General features: G+C 39.7%; 1 protein-coding gene across 1 annotated transcript; it reads right to left on the bottom strand.

The window, feature by feature from the left end:
- Positions 1-12,788: 12,788 nt before the first annotated feature.
- On the bottom strand, positions 12,789-13,871 carry LOC147372698 (taste receptor type 2 member 7-like). The gene has a single exon (XM_086403658.1). It carries the CDS (start codon positions 13,716-13,718, stop codon positions 12,789-12,791), a length of 930 nt encoding a protein of 309 aa, XP_086259784.1. The 5' UTR covers positions 13,719-13,871.
- Positions 13,872-16,169: the final 2,298 nt, after the last annotated feature.

The raw sequence follows: 16,169 nt of genomic DNA, 5'->3' as shown, positions 1-16,169 counted from the left end.
CTCTCTCTCTCTCTCTTTTTTTAAGCAGATATGCAAAAGTTCTAACAGCTATAAGAGGCAATACTTCTTCTCTACACTTTTTTCCTCTGGCTACTAGATTAGACAGAGGAGCCTGGCAGTCTACAGTCCATGGGGTCGCAGAGTTGGACACAACTGAGTGCACACACACATACATACATACTAGATTAGAGGTCTATCCAGGCCTCGGGAGAACTGCAGTGATACTCAGGACACAGTATATAGGCAAAAGGAAGAATTCCATGAAGCAAGGCAGGTTCCACGAAGACTTGTCGATGACTTTTGTCCCAGGTCTACCTATGCAGCCAACAGTGCCTTCCTTACAGGCCACACTTCAGATGCCTAAGAATCACCAAGAAGAATTTCCTCATTTGACTGTTTCCAAAAATTAAAACATATGAGTGACTTGAAGGATACAGCATTCCTAACATATAACCAAACATCACAACCAGCTTGTTCTGTAGGAAAAAATGCCCCCCAAATGTCATGAAAAGGCCAAATTGGTACAGGACAAAGAGCATGAGAAAGAAAAACACAGTTTTCATGGCTCTGAATGGACCTCAACACGGGGGTCTCTGGAATCCCTGACAGTTTGTGCAATGTTCTTCTTGTGTTTCCACAAAGAATGGAGCAACAGGAGAAAGGAAATCAGGGAAAGAAAGAAGGGGGGAGGGACTCCATAGTGAAGATAATAATAAAATTTAAATTTTGATATTCATTCACATTGCATAACTCAGTCATATTTCTCTCATGCATCTTTTGGACATGACACCAGAAGACATCAACATTATATGGCCAAGGAAAACTTATGACTAGGAAGGGCACAGTTACCAGTGGAAGCATGAAAACAACCTTGTTAATTCTCCATTTTAGCCAAAGGAAAGGAGGATGGGAGAAACTGGCAATCTTCAGGAAATAAAAGACAGCAAGGCAAGTAGCAAGCCAAGTGCTTGAGTGACTGGTCAGTATCCAGATACAAAAAAAGATATATTTTCTTCCCACAGTACCAAAGCCTGCCTGATAGAACATCATTGAAAAGAACATGACAGTGGTTATCCATAATTGACTGATTCTGGCAAAGGCCAAACTAGTAAGAATGAAGTCAAGCAAGCTCAACTTCTGATTTCTAATCCAAGCAATGCAAGTTATGAGTCCAATAAATCCATTCCCTAAAATTCCTATTATAAATTCCCCACCAGTCACAACCATGAAAATCTTCTCCAATATATTCAACATGACTGCAAAGAGAAAACTCTGATCCATAGTTTGTTGACTAATTTCAAGATGATTTATGAGATAATGATATAGGCTTTGTGTTTGATTGTGCAATAGTTGTTCTTCTCCTTTTTTTTTTTTTTAATTGTGGCTCTTCTTTTTAGCTAGGAAGCCCAGCAATATGTAATAAAAGTGTGGAGTCACTTTCTGTAACACTCATTGGACATTTCCATACAGCTCTGCCAAGAATTTCCACTCTTGGTCCAGATGTCAGCTACAGTAATATTCTATGTACAGAGATGATTGAAAGGCCAAATTTTCATTTGCTACCATGTAAATTAAGGCCTGGATTGATTTTCACACTTTTGAATAAAAATTTGTTCTCCTCTCCCAAAGAATTATAACATTTGATATGCAAATTTGAATTGTGAAATAGGAACCTCCAACACCAACTTTCACATTAAAATTCTTTACCATGTAGATGTAACCAGAAAACCCTATTCTTTTGGTAAATTATGAAACATTCACAGTAGAGGTCACTGCATTACAGGATAAGATACAGTGTCTGAAGTTTTTAGGAAACTTGGCAGGCAATATATGAATCTAATCTCAGTATCATAATCCCCCTCCATTATGAAAGACAACTTACTGAGCGTTGTACCTCTTAACCACTAAAAAGGGTACAATATTTGACAGGCCTTTTGGATTTCAGAGTTAATAAAAACCTGAGTGTGCTACTTTCACTTGTTTGTTTGCAGAATAATCATAATGCTGCTAATTATGAGTAGGGCCTGAACAAGCTAAAGCTATTCAGAAAATCTAGGCTCTTCTATATGAATTGAGACAATTCAATGATCTATGAAGTGTGGATTAAAAGAGACCAGATAATGCAATTGGAATTGACATTAAAGTGGTCTACATCATCTGCTCATGTAATTCACTTGTGACTTTCAGACCTGTTCATAGAACCATTTAACTTCAGCTTCTTCATCATTACTGGTCAGGGCATAGACTTGGATTACTGTGATATTGAATGGCTTGCCTTGGAAACGAACAGAAATGATTCTGCTGTTTTTGAGATTGCACCCAAGTACTGCATTTCAGACTCTTTTGTTGACTATGAGGGCTACTTCATTTCTTCTAAGGGATTCTTGCCCACGGTAGTAGATATAATGGTCATCTGAGTTAAATTCACCCATTCCAGTCCACTTTAGTTCATGGATTCCTAAAGTGTTGATGTTCTCTCTTGCTGTCTCCTGTTTGACCATTTCCAATTTGCCTTGATTCATGGACCTAACATTCCAGGTTCCTATACAATAATCACTCTTTACAGCATCGGACTTTACTTCCATCACCCGTCACATCCACAATTGGGTGTTGTTTTGCTTTGGCTCCATCCATTCATTCTTTCTGGAATTATTTCTCCACTCTTCTCCGGTATTATATTAGGCACCTACTGAACTGGGGAGTTCATCTTTCAGTGTCATACTTTTTTTCCTTTTCACACTGTTCACGGGGTTCACAAGGCAAGAATACTGAAGTGGTTTGACGTTCCCTTCTCCAGGGGACCATGTTTTGTCAGAACTCTCTGCCATGACCCATCAACCTTGGGTGGCCCTGCATGGCATGTCTCATAGTTTCATTGAGTTAGACAAGGCTGTGGTCCATGTGATCAGTTTGGTTAGTTCTCTGTGATTGTGGTTTCATTCTGTCTGCCCTCTGATAGATAAGGATAAGAAGCTTATGGAAACTTCCTGATGGGAGAGACTGACTGAGGGGGAAACTGGGTCTTGTTCTGATGAGCCGTGTTCAGTAAATCTTTAATCCAATTTTCTGTCAATGGGTGAGGCTGTGTTTCCTCCCTGTTGCTTGACCTGAGGCCAAACTATGGTGGAGGTAATGAAGATAATGGTGACCTCCTTCAAAGGGTCCCCTGCACCCACTGCTGCACTCGGTGCCTCCGACTCTGCAGCAGGCCTCTGCCGACTCACGCCTCCTCCAGAGATTCTGGACACTCATGGGCATGTCTGGGTCAGTTTTTTGTGGGGTCACTGCTCTTTTCTCCTGGGTCCTGGTGCACGCAAGGTTTTGTTTGTGCCCTCCAAGAGTCTGTTTCCCCAGTCCTGTGTAAGTTCTGGTGGTTCTATGGTGGGGTTAATGGCGACCTCCTTCAAGAGGGCTTATGTCATACCCAGGTCTGCTGCACCCACAGCCCCTGCAGCAGGCCACTGCTGACCTGTATCTCCACAGGAGACAGTTCTGGCTCAGTCTCTTTGCGTTGGGCATACATTTTGTATGCCCACATCTGAGCAGCTCAGGCAACCAGGTGCTTGGTGAGCTCACTGTCCCAGGTGGGCTGTGCGTCTCAATCACCTCCCCAATCCCAACCACTCAGTTTTCTGGGTGTGCCACGACAGCACTATCTCAGATATGCCATATGTCTCCTTTGGAGAGCTGATCTCAGGCTGCAGCCTTCCTGGCAGAAGATGCCATCTCTGGGGCTGAGATTGTAGCAGCCCCTTGCCTTTGGGCTCTGGATGTCTCAAGCCTGCCTCTCTGCTCCTGGATGGGGAGGGGCTGGTACATAGCTGGTACACAGCTGGCTAGCTTTCCTTTGGTAGTCATTCAACCCTTTGTTCTGTGAGCGAGCCAGGATGCCCTTTAGGTTGTTAGGTTACAGTCTTTCATGGGAAAGTTCTTTTTTCTGCAGTTGCAGTTAGGTGTGTATTCTGTGGGGTGTGTTTTTTTTTTTTTTCCTTCTATTTTTTCTCCTGGTTATGTTGCCTTCTGATATTCCAAAAGTTCCCACAGACCCGCCTGTGAGAGGGTTTCCTACTGTGTGGAAACTTCTCCTCCTTCACGACTCTGTCCCCAGGAAGGTCTCCATCCTGACTACAGCCATGAAATTAAAAGATGCTTGTTCTTTGGAAGAAAAGCTATGACCAACCTAGACAGCATATTAAAAAGCAGAGACATTACTTTGCCAACCAAGTTCCATCTAGTCAAAGCTATGGTTTTTCATAGTCATGTATGGATGTGAGAGTTGGACTATAAAGAAAGCTGAGCACCGAAGAATTGATGCTTTTGAACGGTGGTATTGGAAAAAGCTCTTGAGAGTCCCTTGGACTGCAAGGAGATCCAACCAGTCCATCCTAAAGGAAATCAGTCCTGAATATTCATTGGAAGGACTTATGCTGAAGCTGAAGTTCCAATACTTTGGCCACCCGATGCAAAGAGCTATCTCATTGGAAAAGACCCTGATGCTGGGAAAGATTGAAGATGGGAGGAGAAGGGGACAACAGAAGATGAGATGGTTGGATGGCATCACTGATGTGATAGACATGAGTAGACTCTGGGAGTTGGTGATGGACAGGGAAGCCTGGTGTGCTGCAGTCCATGGGGTCACAAAGAGTTGGACACTACTGAACAACTGAACTAAACTGAACTTCAGATCTGTTCAAGATGTCTCTATTCTACATAATTCCTACTTAATTATAGATTGCAACTATCCATGCCCAGATTTGTGGCTTAGTGGCTCATATAACATCCAGTTCATGATGATCACATGAATAATGAACATCGGTGGCTCAGACGGTAAAAAAATCTGCCTACAGTGCAGGAGACCTGGGTTCGATCTCTGGGTTGGGAAGATCCCCCAGAGAAGGGAACAGCTGTCCACTCCAGTATTCTGGCCTGGAGAATTCCATGGACAGAGGAGGCTGATGGGATACAGTCCGTGGGGTCTCAAAGAGTTGGACACGACTGAGCGACTTTCACACACTTAAATAAAGTCTCTATGAGGACATAGTGGCATGATGGTTCTGCATGATATACCGTAGCCTTACAGATCCACCTGGGCTTTCCCAGGTGGTACTAGTGGTAAAGAGCCCTCCCACCAATGCAGGAGACATAAGAGAAGCAATTTCAATCCCTGGGTCAGGAAGATCCCTGGAGACAGGCATGACAACCACTCCTGTATTCTTGCCTATCAAAGAGGACCTCTATGTTAGGCTCTTCCAATAAAGGATGGTAGAAGGAGACTGTAAGGCTGATGAAGGAAAATGGGATTTGTTATCTCCCGTTTATTTCTGGCTGGATTCCTACACGCTCCCTGTCTACTCATTGTTTCTGTGAGCACCACTCCAGCAGTGTTTCTTCATCCTGTCAGCATTTCCTTCCCCTCGGAGCAACTGAATCCAGTTTTCAGTGTTTCTGGTGCTGTACTGAACCCTCCCTCTGTACACCAGCCTGCTCCCCCTCTTCTGAGTATAATCCCAGCACAACCTCTCCCTCATGTTCAGACCACTTCTATAGGCTGAGTCACAGTGCCAGTTGAGCAATGTATCTTCCTTAAGGTCTGAAATTCAGTGCCATGGGTTCCCTTTTCTAGGTTTCTAGGCTTTAATCATTTTAACCTCTCTCCTTTGTTCCTTAACCCTAGGAATGAGAGCTACTTCCTGTGGCTGCTCTCTTCATCACCCTGTAGGGTTCTCTTTCTACTCTTTTAGTTATTTTATTAACAACTCTATACCCAGTTAATAAGTCTATACATTAAAATATTCTTTTCAAATCGATATGATAGTTTCTTTCTTCTGATCTACTTTGGTTGATATATCCATCCATTTAAATCTTAATTTTAAATAGTATTATTTTAGTTCTTTGATGTCCATTTGTGATCCTTTCAAAGACTATTCCCAGGAAGCAGAGTTGTAGGCTTATTGTTAGGATAAAACTTTTTAATTGATTTGCTTCCACTTAATGACTTTTAATAAATTTAGTTCCTCTAAAGTTTAGGTTGGCAAATTATGGTCCACAGGCTGCTGCCTATTTTTGTAAATAAAGTTGTTGAAATACAGCTATGTCCATTCATTTATGTATTGGCTATGGCTGCTTTTGAGCTACAATGGCAGAACTCTGTAGTCACAGCTCCATATAACTTGAAAAACCTAAAATATTTACTCTCTGACTCTCTACAGAAAAATGTTCACTGACTTCTATGCTGGAGTCATGCCATCAGGCTAGCACAAGGCCTTGGCTCCCTCTAGTTTCACTTTTGCACACCCAGGTGTAAGCTGTGCAACAGGATGAAGGGGAGTTTCCCCAGTGGTTTGGAAGAGGCTTTGGAGACTTACTGAAGTGTCCTAGAAAGTCTGTACTAAAGATGATGATACCAGTTTTGTGGTTCTGTTTCCCTTAGCATGTCACCATATGATTAATATGGAAATTTAAGAGAAGAGGCTAAAAGAGATCATTTCTTTGAAGAGAATAATCAGTTTATCTCACCATCTAAATGAAAGGAGAAGCATGTATAGAAATTGACATATATCTCCTAGAGACTGGGGAACAAACAGCTGGGATTATACCTGAAAAAGTCTATAAGTCAAAATGTGGCTATAGAATGGTTAGAGCAGAGAGCACTGCTTGAGAATGGCTGCCCTTCCAGAGTTCACTGGGACAGGTTTCCTGTTTCTCACGGGACAGACATGATCTTTATAAAGGGAGCTTGACACGGATCACTTGAAAGGAAACTCCTAAAAATCATCTCATGAAAGAGAAAAGTAATCCAGGCAAATACCGTCCAGGTAAATTTCAACATCAGAAACCAGAATCATAATCATTTCTTATGATTCAGTACCTTTAAGGAATCAGCACAGGAACCTCAGATAGGACAGCCCATGTGAAAAGATTCCAATAAAACCCACAAAGGTACTGATGGTAAAGGGTCAATGCTGCAAACTCAGGGTGTTTCAACCTTGCATGTTCCAAAGAAAGATTTGACACTTGACTGGTTTCTGGAAGAGAACCTCTAAGCACTTGGAATATCCTACCTAGCAAGAGTATCTCTGTATACCTGGGGTCTTGAGTCACGCCAGATAGTCTAGTTTGTGCTAACAACGTCATCTATAGTGATTTCTTTTTTGTTTTCTTGGAGCTCAGAGCTATGCTGTTTCAATTTGAGCTGGAGACCAAGTAGCTACAATCAATCACATGGGTGCTCCATGTTTATGTCATGAATCCCTAATAAAACCCCTGGACACCAAGGCTCCAGTGAGTTTTTCTCATTGGCAATACTTTACATGTGTGGTCATACATTCATCATTACTGGGTGAACCAAGCACTGTTCCTCTCCACCAGGAGAGGACAATTTGAAAGTTGTGTCTGTTTTCTCCTGGGCTCCACTCTACTCTATGTACCTTTGGCCTTTGCTGATTTTCATCAATATCTTTTTATTTTAATAAAGTATAACACTGATTGTACTGAGCTCTCTGGGAGTCATTTAATGGGAGTCATCAAACCTCCAAGTGTCTTGGCAGAATGAATCTTCATTAAAATATTCAGGATGACTGATAGCTTTTGACAGCCCAAAAGAGAACTGTAGATAATGCTAGCTATAGATGGAACCATAAAGGAACCAAAAGCAGCACAGATGATAGGGAGATAAATAGCAATCTGCAAAAAATCCTCTCCTATGTTAGATTTCCAGGCTTAAATGGGGTCTGAAATTGCTGAGTGGGAGAACTTTTATACTGAGGGACAAATTTAAACTTTATTTTTAGTCTGGGCTGCACTTGATGTATAAGTGATGATAGAAGCTGTGGGGGCTGCCTAAGAGAAGGCAGAGTAGAATAAATTCTTATTCTTGAAAGAGAAGAATAACTCAGTAAAACAGGATTGAAGGGGCAGTGGCAAGAAAAAATAAATTTGCTTACTGGTTTTGGTGCTTGAAAACAAGTTGCTTTTACATCATATATAGACAAAGTCTTTCTATACTCTGCTCTCTAAAAATGCAGGCATTCCATATCTACATTAAATTGCCCCGGGACGGGATCAAAAGCAAAAACTTCTGTCAAAACATGGGATTCCTGAGAACAGCAGTGTTAATAAGTTGCACTCAGTACCCAAATTAGCACTCTATCTGGGAAATGAGAAGAATGAAAGACTACTCTGCGTTTTAAAGTATTCAATAATTTCTGTATTTTCTTCTTTCACAATAAACTCTACTGTGCCCTATGCTCTGGGCCATCTATTTTCTAAGTCCTGTGCTTTCACTCTTATTCATTTATTTATTTGAGACCACCTGATCAAGAAATAATCTGGTTCTAATGAGTGTTGCAACTGCACCTCTAGGCATCAGTGAAGGTTGTGTAGTAAATTTAACTGGAGAAGGCAATGGCACCCAGTCCAGTACTCTTGCCTGGAAAATCCCATGGATCGAGGAGCCTGGTAGGCTGCAGTCCACGGGGTCGCAAAGAGTCGGATACGACTGAGCGACTTCACTTTCACTTTTCACTTTCATGCATTGGAGAAGGAAATGGCAAACCACTCCAGTGTTCTTTCCTGGAGAATCCCAGGGATGGAGGAGCCTGGTGGGCTTCCGTCTATGGGGTTGCGCAGAGTCGGACATGACTGAAGTGACGAAGAAGCAGCAGCAGCAGCAGCAGTAAATTTAACATGCCAGTTCATTCTATGCTCATTATTTCTCTAGCACACTTTTGGTCATGTTGTTGTTGTTTTGTTGTTCAGTTGTGTCTGACCCCCAGGACCCCATGCACTGCAGACCACCAGGTTTCCCTGTCCTTCACTATCTCCCTGAGTTTGATCAAACTTCATGTCCATTGAGTTGGTGATGCCATCCAACTATTTCATTCTCTGTTGACCCCTTCTCCTCTGCCCTCAATCTTTCCCAGCATCAGGATCTTTTCCAGTGATTTGGCTCTTCCCATCAGGTGGCCAAAGTATTGCAGCTTCCACTTCGGCATCAGTCCTTCCAATGAATATTCAGGATTGATTTCCTTTGGAGTAACTGGTTTCATCTCCTTGCTGTCCAAGGGACTCTCAAGAGTCTTCTCCAGCACCACAGTTCAAAAACATCAATTCTTTGGCACTCAGCCTCCTTTATGGTCCAACTCTCACAGCTATACATGACTACTGGAAAAATCATAGCTTTGACTATATGGACCTTTGCCAGCAAAATGATGTCTCTGCTTTTTATTATGTTGTCTAGGTTTTTCATAGCTTTTCTTCCAAGGAGCAAACATCTTTTAATTTGGTGGCTGCAGTCACTGTCCACAGTGATTTTGGAGTCCAAGAAAAGAAAATTTATCACTGTTTCCACTTTTTCCCCATCTATTTGCCATGAAGTGATGGGACTGGATGCCATGATCTTAGTTTTTTAATATTGAGTTTTAAGCCAGCTTTTTCACTCTCGTCTTTCATCTTCATCAAAAGACTCTTTAGTTCCTCTTCCTTTTCTGTCATTAAAGTGGTATCATCTGTATACCTGATGCTGTTGATATTTCTTGTGGTCTTGATTTCAGCTTGTTCATCATCCAGCCTGGCATTTCTCATGATTACTCTGCATATAAATTAAATAAGCAGGGTAACAATATAAAATCTTGATGTATTCCTTTCCCAATTTTGAACAGGTCCATTGTTCCATATCCAGTTCTAACTGTTGCTTTTTGGCCTGCATACAGGTTTTTCAGGAGACAGGTAAGGTGGTAGTTTGGTATTCCTATCTCTTGAAGAATTTTCCATAGTTTGTTATGACTGACATAGTGAAAGGCTTTAGTGTAGTCAATGAATCAGATTGTTTTTTTAATGATGCAGCAGATTGTTTTTTAATGATCTTGCTTTTTCTGTGATCCAGGAGATGTTGGCAAATTGATCTCTGGTTCCTCTGCTTTTTCTAAATCCAATTTGTGCATCTGGACATTCTCAGTTCACATACTGCTGAAACCTTAGTTTGAAGGATTTTGAGCATAATCTTGCTAGCATGTGAAATGAGTGCAATTGTATGGTAGTTTGAATATTCTTTGGCACCGCCTTTCTTTGGGATTGGAATGAAAACTGACCTTTTCCGATCCTGTGACCACTGCTGAGTTTTTCAAATTTGCTGGCACGTTGAGTGCAGCACTTTCACAGAATCTTTTAAGATTTTAAATAACTCAGCTGGAATTCCATCATCTTCACTAGCTTTGTTCGTAGTAATGTTTTCTAAGGTCCACTTGACTTCACATTCTAGGATGTTTGACTCTAGGTGAGTTGAACACACCATCATGGTTATCCTGGTCATTAAGAACTTTTCTGTATATTCTTGCCACCTCTTATGTTTCTGTAAGGTCCTTGCATTTCTGCTCTCTAGTGTGCCCATCTTTGAGTGGAATGTTCCCTTGGTATTTCCAATTTTCTTAAAGAGATCTCTAGTCTTTTCCATTTATTGTTTTCCTCTATTTCTTTGCATTGTTTACTTAAGAAGGCTTTCTGATCTCTCCTTAGTACTCTCTGAAATTCTGCATTCAGTTGAGTAAATCTTTCCCTTTTTCCTTTGCCTTTAGCTTATCTTCTTTTCTCAACTATTTGTAAGACCTCCTCAGACAACCACTCTGCTTTCTTGTATTTCTTTTTCTGGGGGATGGCTTTGGTCACCATCTCCTGTACACTGTTACAAACCTCTGTCCACAGTTCTTCATGCACTCTGCCTACCAGATCTAATCCCCTGAGTCTATTTGTCACCTCCACTGTTAATACATTAGCCACAGTAATGAGTTGTTATAATTTCCAAATAGTCATTGCATTGTCTTGGGGTTTTTTACATCTCTGAGACTTGCTACCAGAGCTTTTATAGTTGTAATCTAGCCACAAATAAATACCTTTCTTTCCAAGCACTGCTCTTATATCTCATCAAAATTCCCAATGTCTTAGTGATATTTGGAACACATTTTGAATCTGTTCATCTACCCATCCAAAACATACTTGCTAAATACCAAGAAGGTGAGAAAGATAGTCTTTCCTGGTAAGCAAGTCTGCTTTTTAAGTGTTATGCTCTTCTTGGTTTAAAATCATGCTGGGCAATTGGTGACAATATCAAAATAATGAAGCATCAGAATATCCTACATTATGAGAGAGAGAGGAGGAAGAGAGGATCATGGAACCAATAAGTAATTGAAGAAAATATTGAAAATTAAGTCTGAGTGCATCAGAAAAACAGAAATAGTTTGGGGTCTCTGGAGTCTAGATATTTTTCTATTTTAGCTTTTATTTTACCAATTTGAGTTTTTATATTTTTGCTTTTAAAAGATGTATTGGAATAGTGTTGAAAATTTATCAAATGATTCTTTAGTATTAATCATTGAAACATTTTTCCTGTTTACATGCAATATCCTCCTGCTTGAGAACTTATCCCAGTTGTTTGCCAAAGTCAGCTTGATATTCAACGGTTCTCTGGGATGATGTTTTGTCATTTTCCTTTTGCCATGTGTTAATTGCTCCCTGATCCTTGGTTGTATTTTTGTTTTTATTGCACTCATTCTTTACTAAATCTAAATATTTAATCTATGTGTATATGTGTGCTCAGCTGCTCGGTCATGTCTGGCTATCTGCGACCCCATGGACCATAGCCCACCAGGCTCCTCGGTCCATGGGATTTTCTAGGCAAGAATACTAGAGTGGATCGCCATTTCCTACTCCAGGTGATCTTTCTAATCCAGGGATCAAACCCATGTCTCCTGTGTCTCCTGCATTGGTCAGCAGATTTGTTACCACTGAGCCACCTGTGGTCACCCATAATTTTTTTTTAGCATTGAGGAATTTGTTTCCTTGTTAAGAGATTTTCACAAAATGCAATTTGGAATATTGCCATCCCCTGGATATCCTTGCATTTTCTGACATATATCATTCCTTTTAGCTTCTATAGCCTTAGATGATTTCACTAATCATATTATATCATTAATTAGATGATATATATTCCAAATTCTAAGTCTACTAGTTAATCCACTTTTGTATGGTTGAAACACTTAATTGTTTCTTGATGCATTTTATTTGAAATATTAACAAGTCATGGCTTATACCAAGAAGTAGTCACTAATGACCTGAGGCTTTAAAACAACTTTATTTTTGTGTTCAGATATTCACCTTTTATTTTTAATTAAAATGTCAACATATTCCTGAACATATTTACTCTCCTTATTTTGGTGCTCTTTTCTATTTTTAAATGAAAACTTAAAATAATTACCTTTCTTTAGGAATTAAATCTCTATATATTTTTTCAGGTATAAATATATCTACATTAATACATATTTATGGCTATTCTTTATATATACATATGTTTTTGTGAAATCAATATAGTACAAATTAAGTGAGATTAAACTAATATTTTGCCTAACATAAAATGCATAATTTTACTGTTTGTTATATCATCACTATCTTGATGGAAACACAGCAAAATCCTTTTCTTTTGGCATTTTCCTGGAAGATTTTTTTTCCTGTCATTTGTTGTTCAGTCACTCAGTTGTGTCCAATTCTTTGAGACCCCATGGACTGCAGCAGGCCAGGCTTCCAGTTACACTGTGCAGCTTTCAGGATCCAACTTGGGACTGAATCCAGGCCACAGCAGTAAAAGGCCAGAATCCTAACCACTAAGCTACCAAGGGAACTCCTAAGATATTTTCAATAAGGCTCAATCACCCATCACAGAATAGAATTTAAACAGTCAGGATGAAAATAAAAACATAAATATGAAGTCCTGTTTGTTGTCTTCATTCTTGAGAAGGTCATCATCGCTTCAGGCTTCTTTTTGGAAGAGCAGGTTTTCTTAGATTCATGTAACCCTTCAGCTTCCTTAGGACACAGAGTGAAGCCTGTTTCAATTTGCTGTTCCACAAAATCAGAAGCAAAGTATGGCCAGAAGGACAGAAAAATAACAGCATGTTCACAAAAATCTTTGCCACGAAACTACCTAGAATGTGATTGGCCCACACAGTTATAATATTGCTCAAATAGTATAGAACGAAGAGGAGTAGGAATGAAATCATAGCCTTCAGGGCTCTCACATGGGCCTCCGAGCTACAGTCTACACCGTTCATACGCCTGAGATGACCACATAAGGAGAGGATTAAAAGGAGAAAGGAGGCCAGGGACACTACAAAGGGGATGAGGAACATTATGGTAAGGAACAAATCATATTTTATCATTAGAAAGTCCAACGTCACATTGTTTTCGCTGTTTACCTGGTTTTGGAGCCGGCTTTCAACTACCACATCCTTTTGAAGAAGGCACAAGCAGAAAGAGAAGACAGCCCCCAGTGCAATAATGAGAAGCACCTTGTGAATTCTCCGTTTCATCCAGAGGAAAAGGAAATTCGAAAAGTTGGCTATTCTGAGGAGATAGAAGACACTGATGCAGGTGGTGCAGACTATGGAGAAATAATTGGATCCTGTCCAGAGGAACCTCAAATTTATTAGGAGATTCTTATTGTACTGTATTTCCTTAGAGATTACATATAAACTTGTACTTGAAATCATTATGCACAGCACACATATTCTGGAAATAGCCAAGCAGGTGAGAATAAAGTCAATCAGGGAGAACTTCCTACTCCTGATCCAATCAATACAGTTAACCAGAACAATGAATCCATTTCCCAAAATACCCAGTAAGAACTCTCCAGCATAAATGATCGTAAGTATATTGTTCAATGTTCTCTCCATGCCTGCTGATAGGAAATCTCTGCCTTCAGTACTCCACTGACTTATAAATGAGGCATTACAGATATATGCATTCAAAGCTCTAATGTTCAATAAATTCCTTTTCCTTGCACTTTAATACTCACTGGCAAAAAAATCAAAGCCTTCAAGATGCTCCCAAAGTCTTAGTTATCTTCAGGAAACCACCTTTACTCCTCTCAAGGTCTCAGCTAGTGATTTTCAAGGCAAATATTATGTATGTGTCACCACTGCTGTAACACTGCTTATAATTTCCATGTAAAGTTATACATTAGAATTTGAATCTTGGTTTGCTAACACACAAGACAGAGATCAATTTTTAGATTTTTTTTTTTCCTTAGGATTTAGACACTTTTTTGTTTCATTCAGCTCAGTTACAAGCCAGAAACACTAAACTCCAATCTAGAAAAAGTCTTGTCTCAATCTGGATGCTCCGAGAAACAGGGCATTACTGAGGAAAGTGCCTGGACAGTAGAAGGTGTCTGGGGAGCTGTTATACTAGCATGTAAGTCTGACTCTTGGGGAGGGAGAGGGAATGAAAAAAGAAAAGTTGTAGTAAGCAATCCTAACAAGTTCTAAGAAAGTTCTAAGAAGGCCAGTGGGCAGTGTCAAGGCAATCGTGCACATCAGAGGGGTCCTGAGCCTCCTGGGAGCAGGACTGCCATTGAATCTCTGCTCTGTTCAGTCACTGACTGGGAGCCACTTGTAGGAGGGAATGGGATTGCAGGGCATGGGACAAAGGCTTACCAACTGCTGGGGAAATATAATTAAAAGCAAAATCTCCTCCCAACCTGGAAAATCTTACCACAAGGTAGTAGAGAAAGAATACAACTTTGTTATTGAATAACAAACTATAAAAATAAAAAAGCTATAACAAACCTAGCCAGTGTATTAAAAAGCACAGACATCACTTTGCCAACAAAGGTCTGTCTAATCAAAGCTATGTTTTTTCCAGTAGTCATGTATGGATGTGAGAGCTGGACCATAATGAAGGCTGAGCACCAAAGAGTTGATGTTTTCAAACTGTGGTCCTGGAGAAGACTCTTGAAAGTCCCTTGGACTGCAAGGAAATCCAACCAGTCAATTCTAACCTGAACATTCATTGGAAGGACTGATGCTGAAGTGGAAGCTGCAATACTTTGGCCATCTGATGGGAAGAGCCAACTCATTGGAAAAGACCCTATGGTTAGCAAGGACTGAAGGCAGGAGGATTAGAAGGTAACAGAGGATGAGATGGTTCGATAGCATCACTAATTCAATGGACATGAATTTGAGCAAACTCTGGGAGACAGTGAAGGACATAGAAGCCTGGCATGTTGCAGTCCATTGGGTCACAAAGAGTCGGGCACAACTTAATGACTGAACAATACTGTTATTGTGACTTTTCTTAAACCCATAAAATATTTTTTAATGTATGTATAAATTTCCATTTACATGGAATTTTAAAACTTTTAATTATTAATTTCTATCAAAATTGAATTAAAATAAAATATTATACTTCATAGGTTGGTAAGTCATGACATCTGTTACAATTTGTTTCACAGCATGTAGATGGCCAGTTTCAGTAAATGTTTTTCCTTAAAATAATGTGTATGTGTAGTTTTGGGTAAACTGTTTCATACAACCATTGAATCAATTTGTTAATCATGTTGTTTAAATCCTATTTATCTTTTTTGAATTTTGTCTTCTTGTTCCATCATTTATTGAGATTTAAAGTTAAATTATTCTACTCTGGGTACGGATTTTTCAATTTCTGTTTGAAATGTTGTCAATTTTTGCTTTACATATTTTGATGCCAAGCTATTTAGTGGTAGAATTGTAGTATCTGCACACTAAATTTAACCTCTTGCTGTATAAACTGACAGTGTCTGCTCTAGTGGTTTCTTTGTTTTTGTTTTTGTTTTTTTAAAGTTTACTTTGATATTAAAATAATTATATTAGCTTATTATCACTTGTATTTCATGGCATAATCTTCTAAATTTTGCTTTTAATTTGTTCTATATCATCAGAGTTTAGATATATATCTTGAAAGTAGTATAGAGATAGTGAAATAGGAATTAAGGCTCTACTTTTAACCTTCCATTTCTTATAGGATTCCAAGAAATGTAATTCTTGTAGGGTTCCCCTATCCCTTTGATGTAGTATATTGTCATGTGAACTTCTTGACCAATAAAGTATTGTGGAAATGAAGTCTTGTTTCTGGATGAGAGCACTGACTCACCAATTCAAGATTCTGCAGTGTTCCTGTGTTATTATGGGTCAAGAAAGAGCTTCTGTTAGCCTGTGACAACTTTGTCACTACTCTGAGCACTGGATATAGAGCAGAATCTAAAAACAAAAACAAATAAAATTTTTCATGAGGTCTCTGAGGTTTGAGAGTTCTGTTATTGTAACATAGCCTAAGCTACCTTCATTAGATACCTTAGAATTGGTCTC

Source organism: Bos grunniens, chromosome 5 (assembly GCF_055505025.1).
Source record: "Bos grunniens cultivar Pamir isolate PY7600 chromosome 5, Bosgru_T2T1.0, whole genome shotgun sequence".
Lineage (NCBI taxonomy): Eukaryota > Metazoa > Chordata > Mammalia > Artiodactyla > Bovidae > Bos > Bos grunniens.
This window is presented reverse-complemented; position numbering and strand designations above follow the sequence as displayed.

What these genes read in the sequence shown, in the direction of transcription:
- LOC147372698 (XM_086403658.1), bottom strand. Translation starts at nt 13,718, where the DNA reads ATGGAGAGAACATTGAACAATATACTTACGATCATTTATGCTGGAGAG.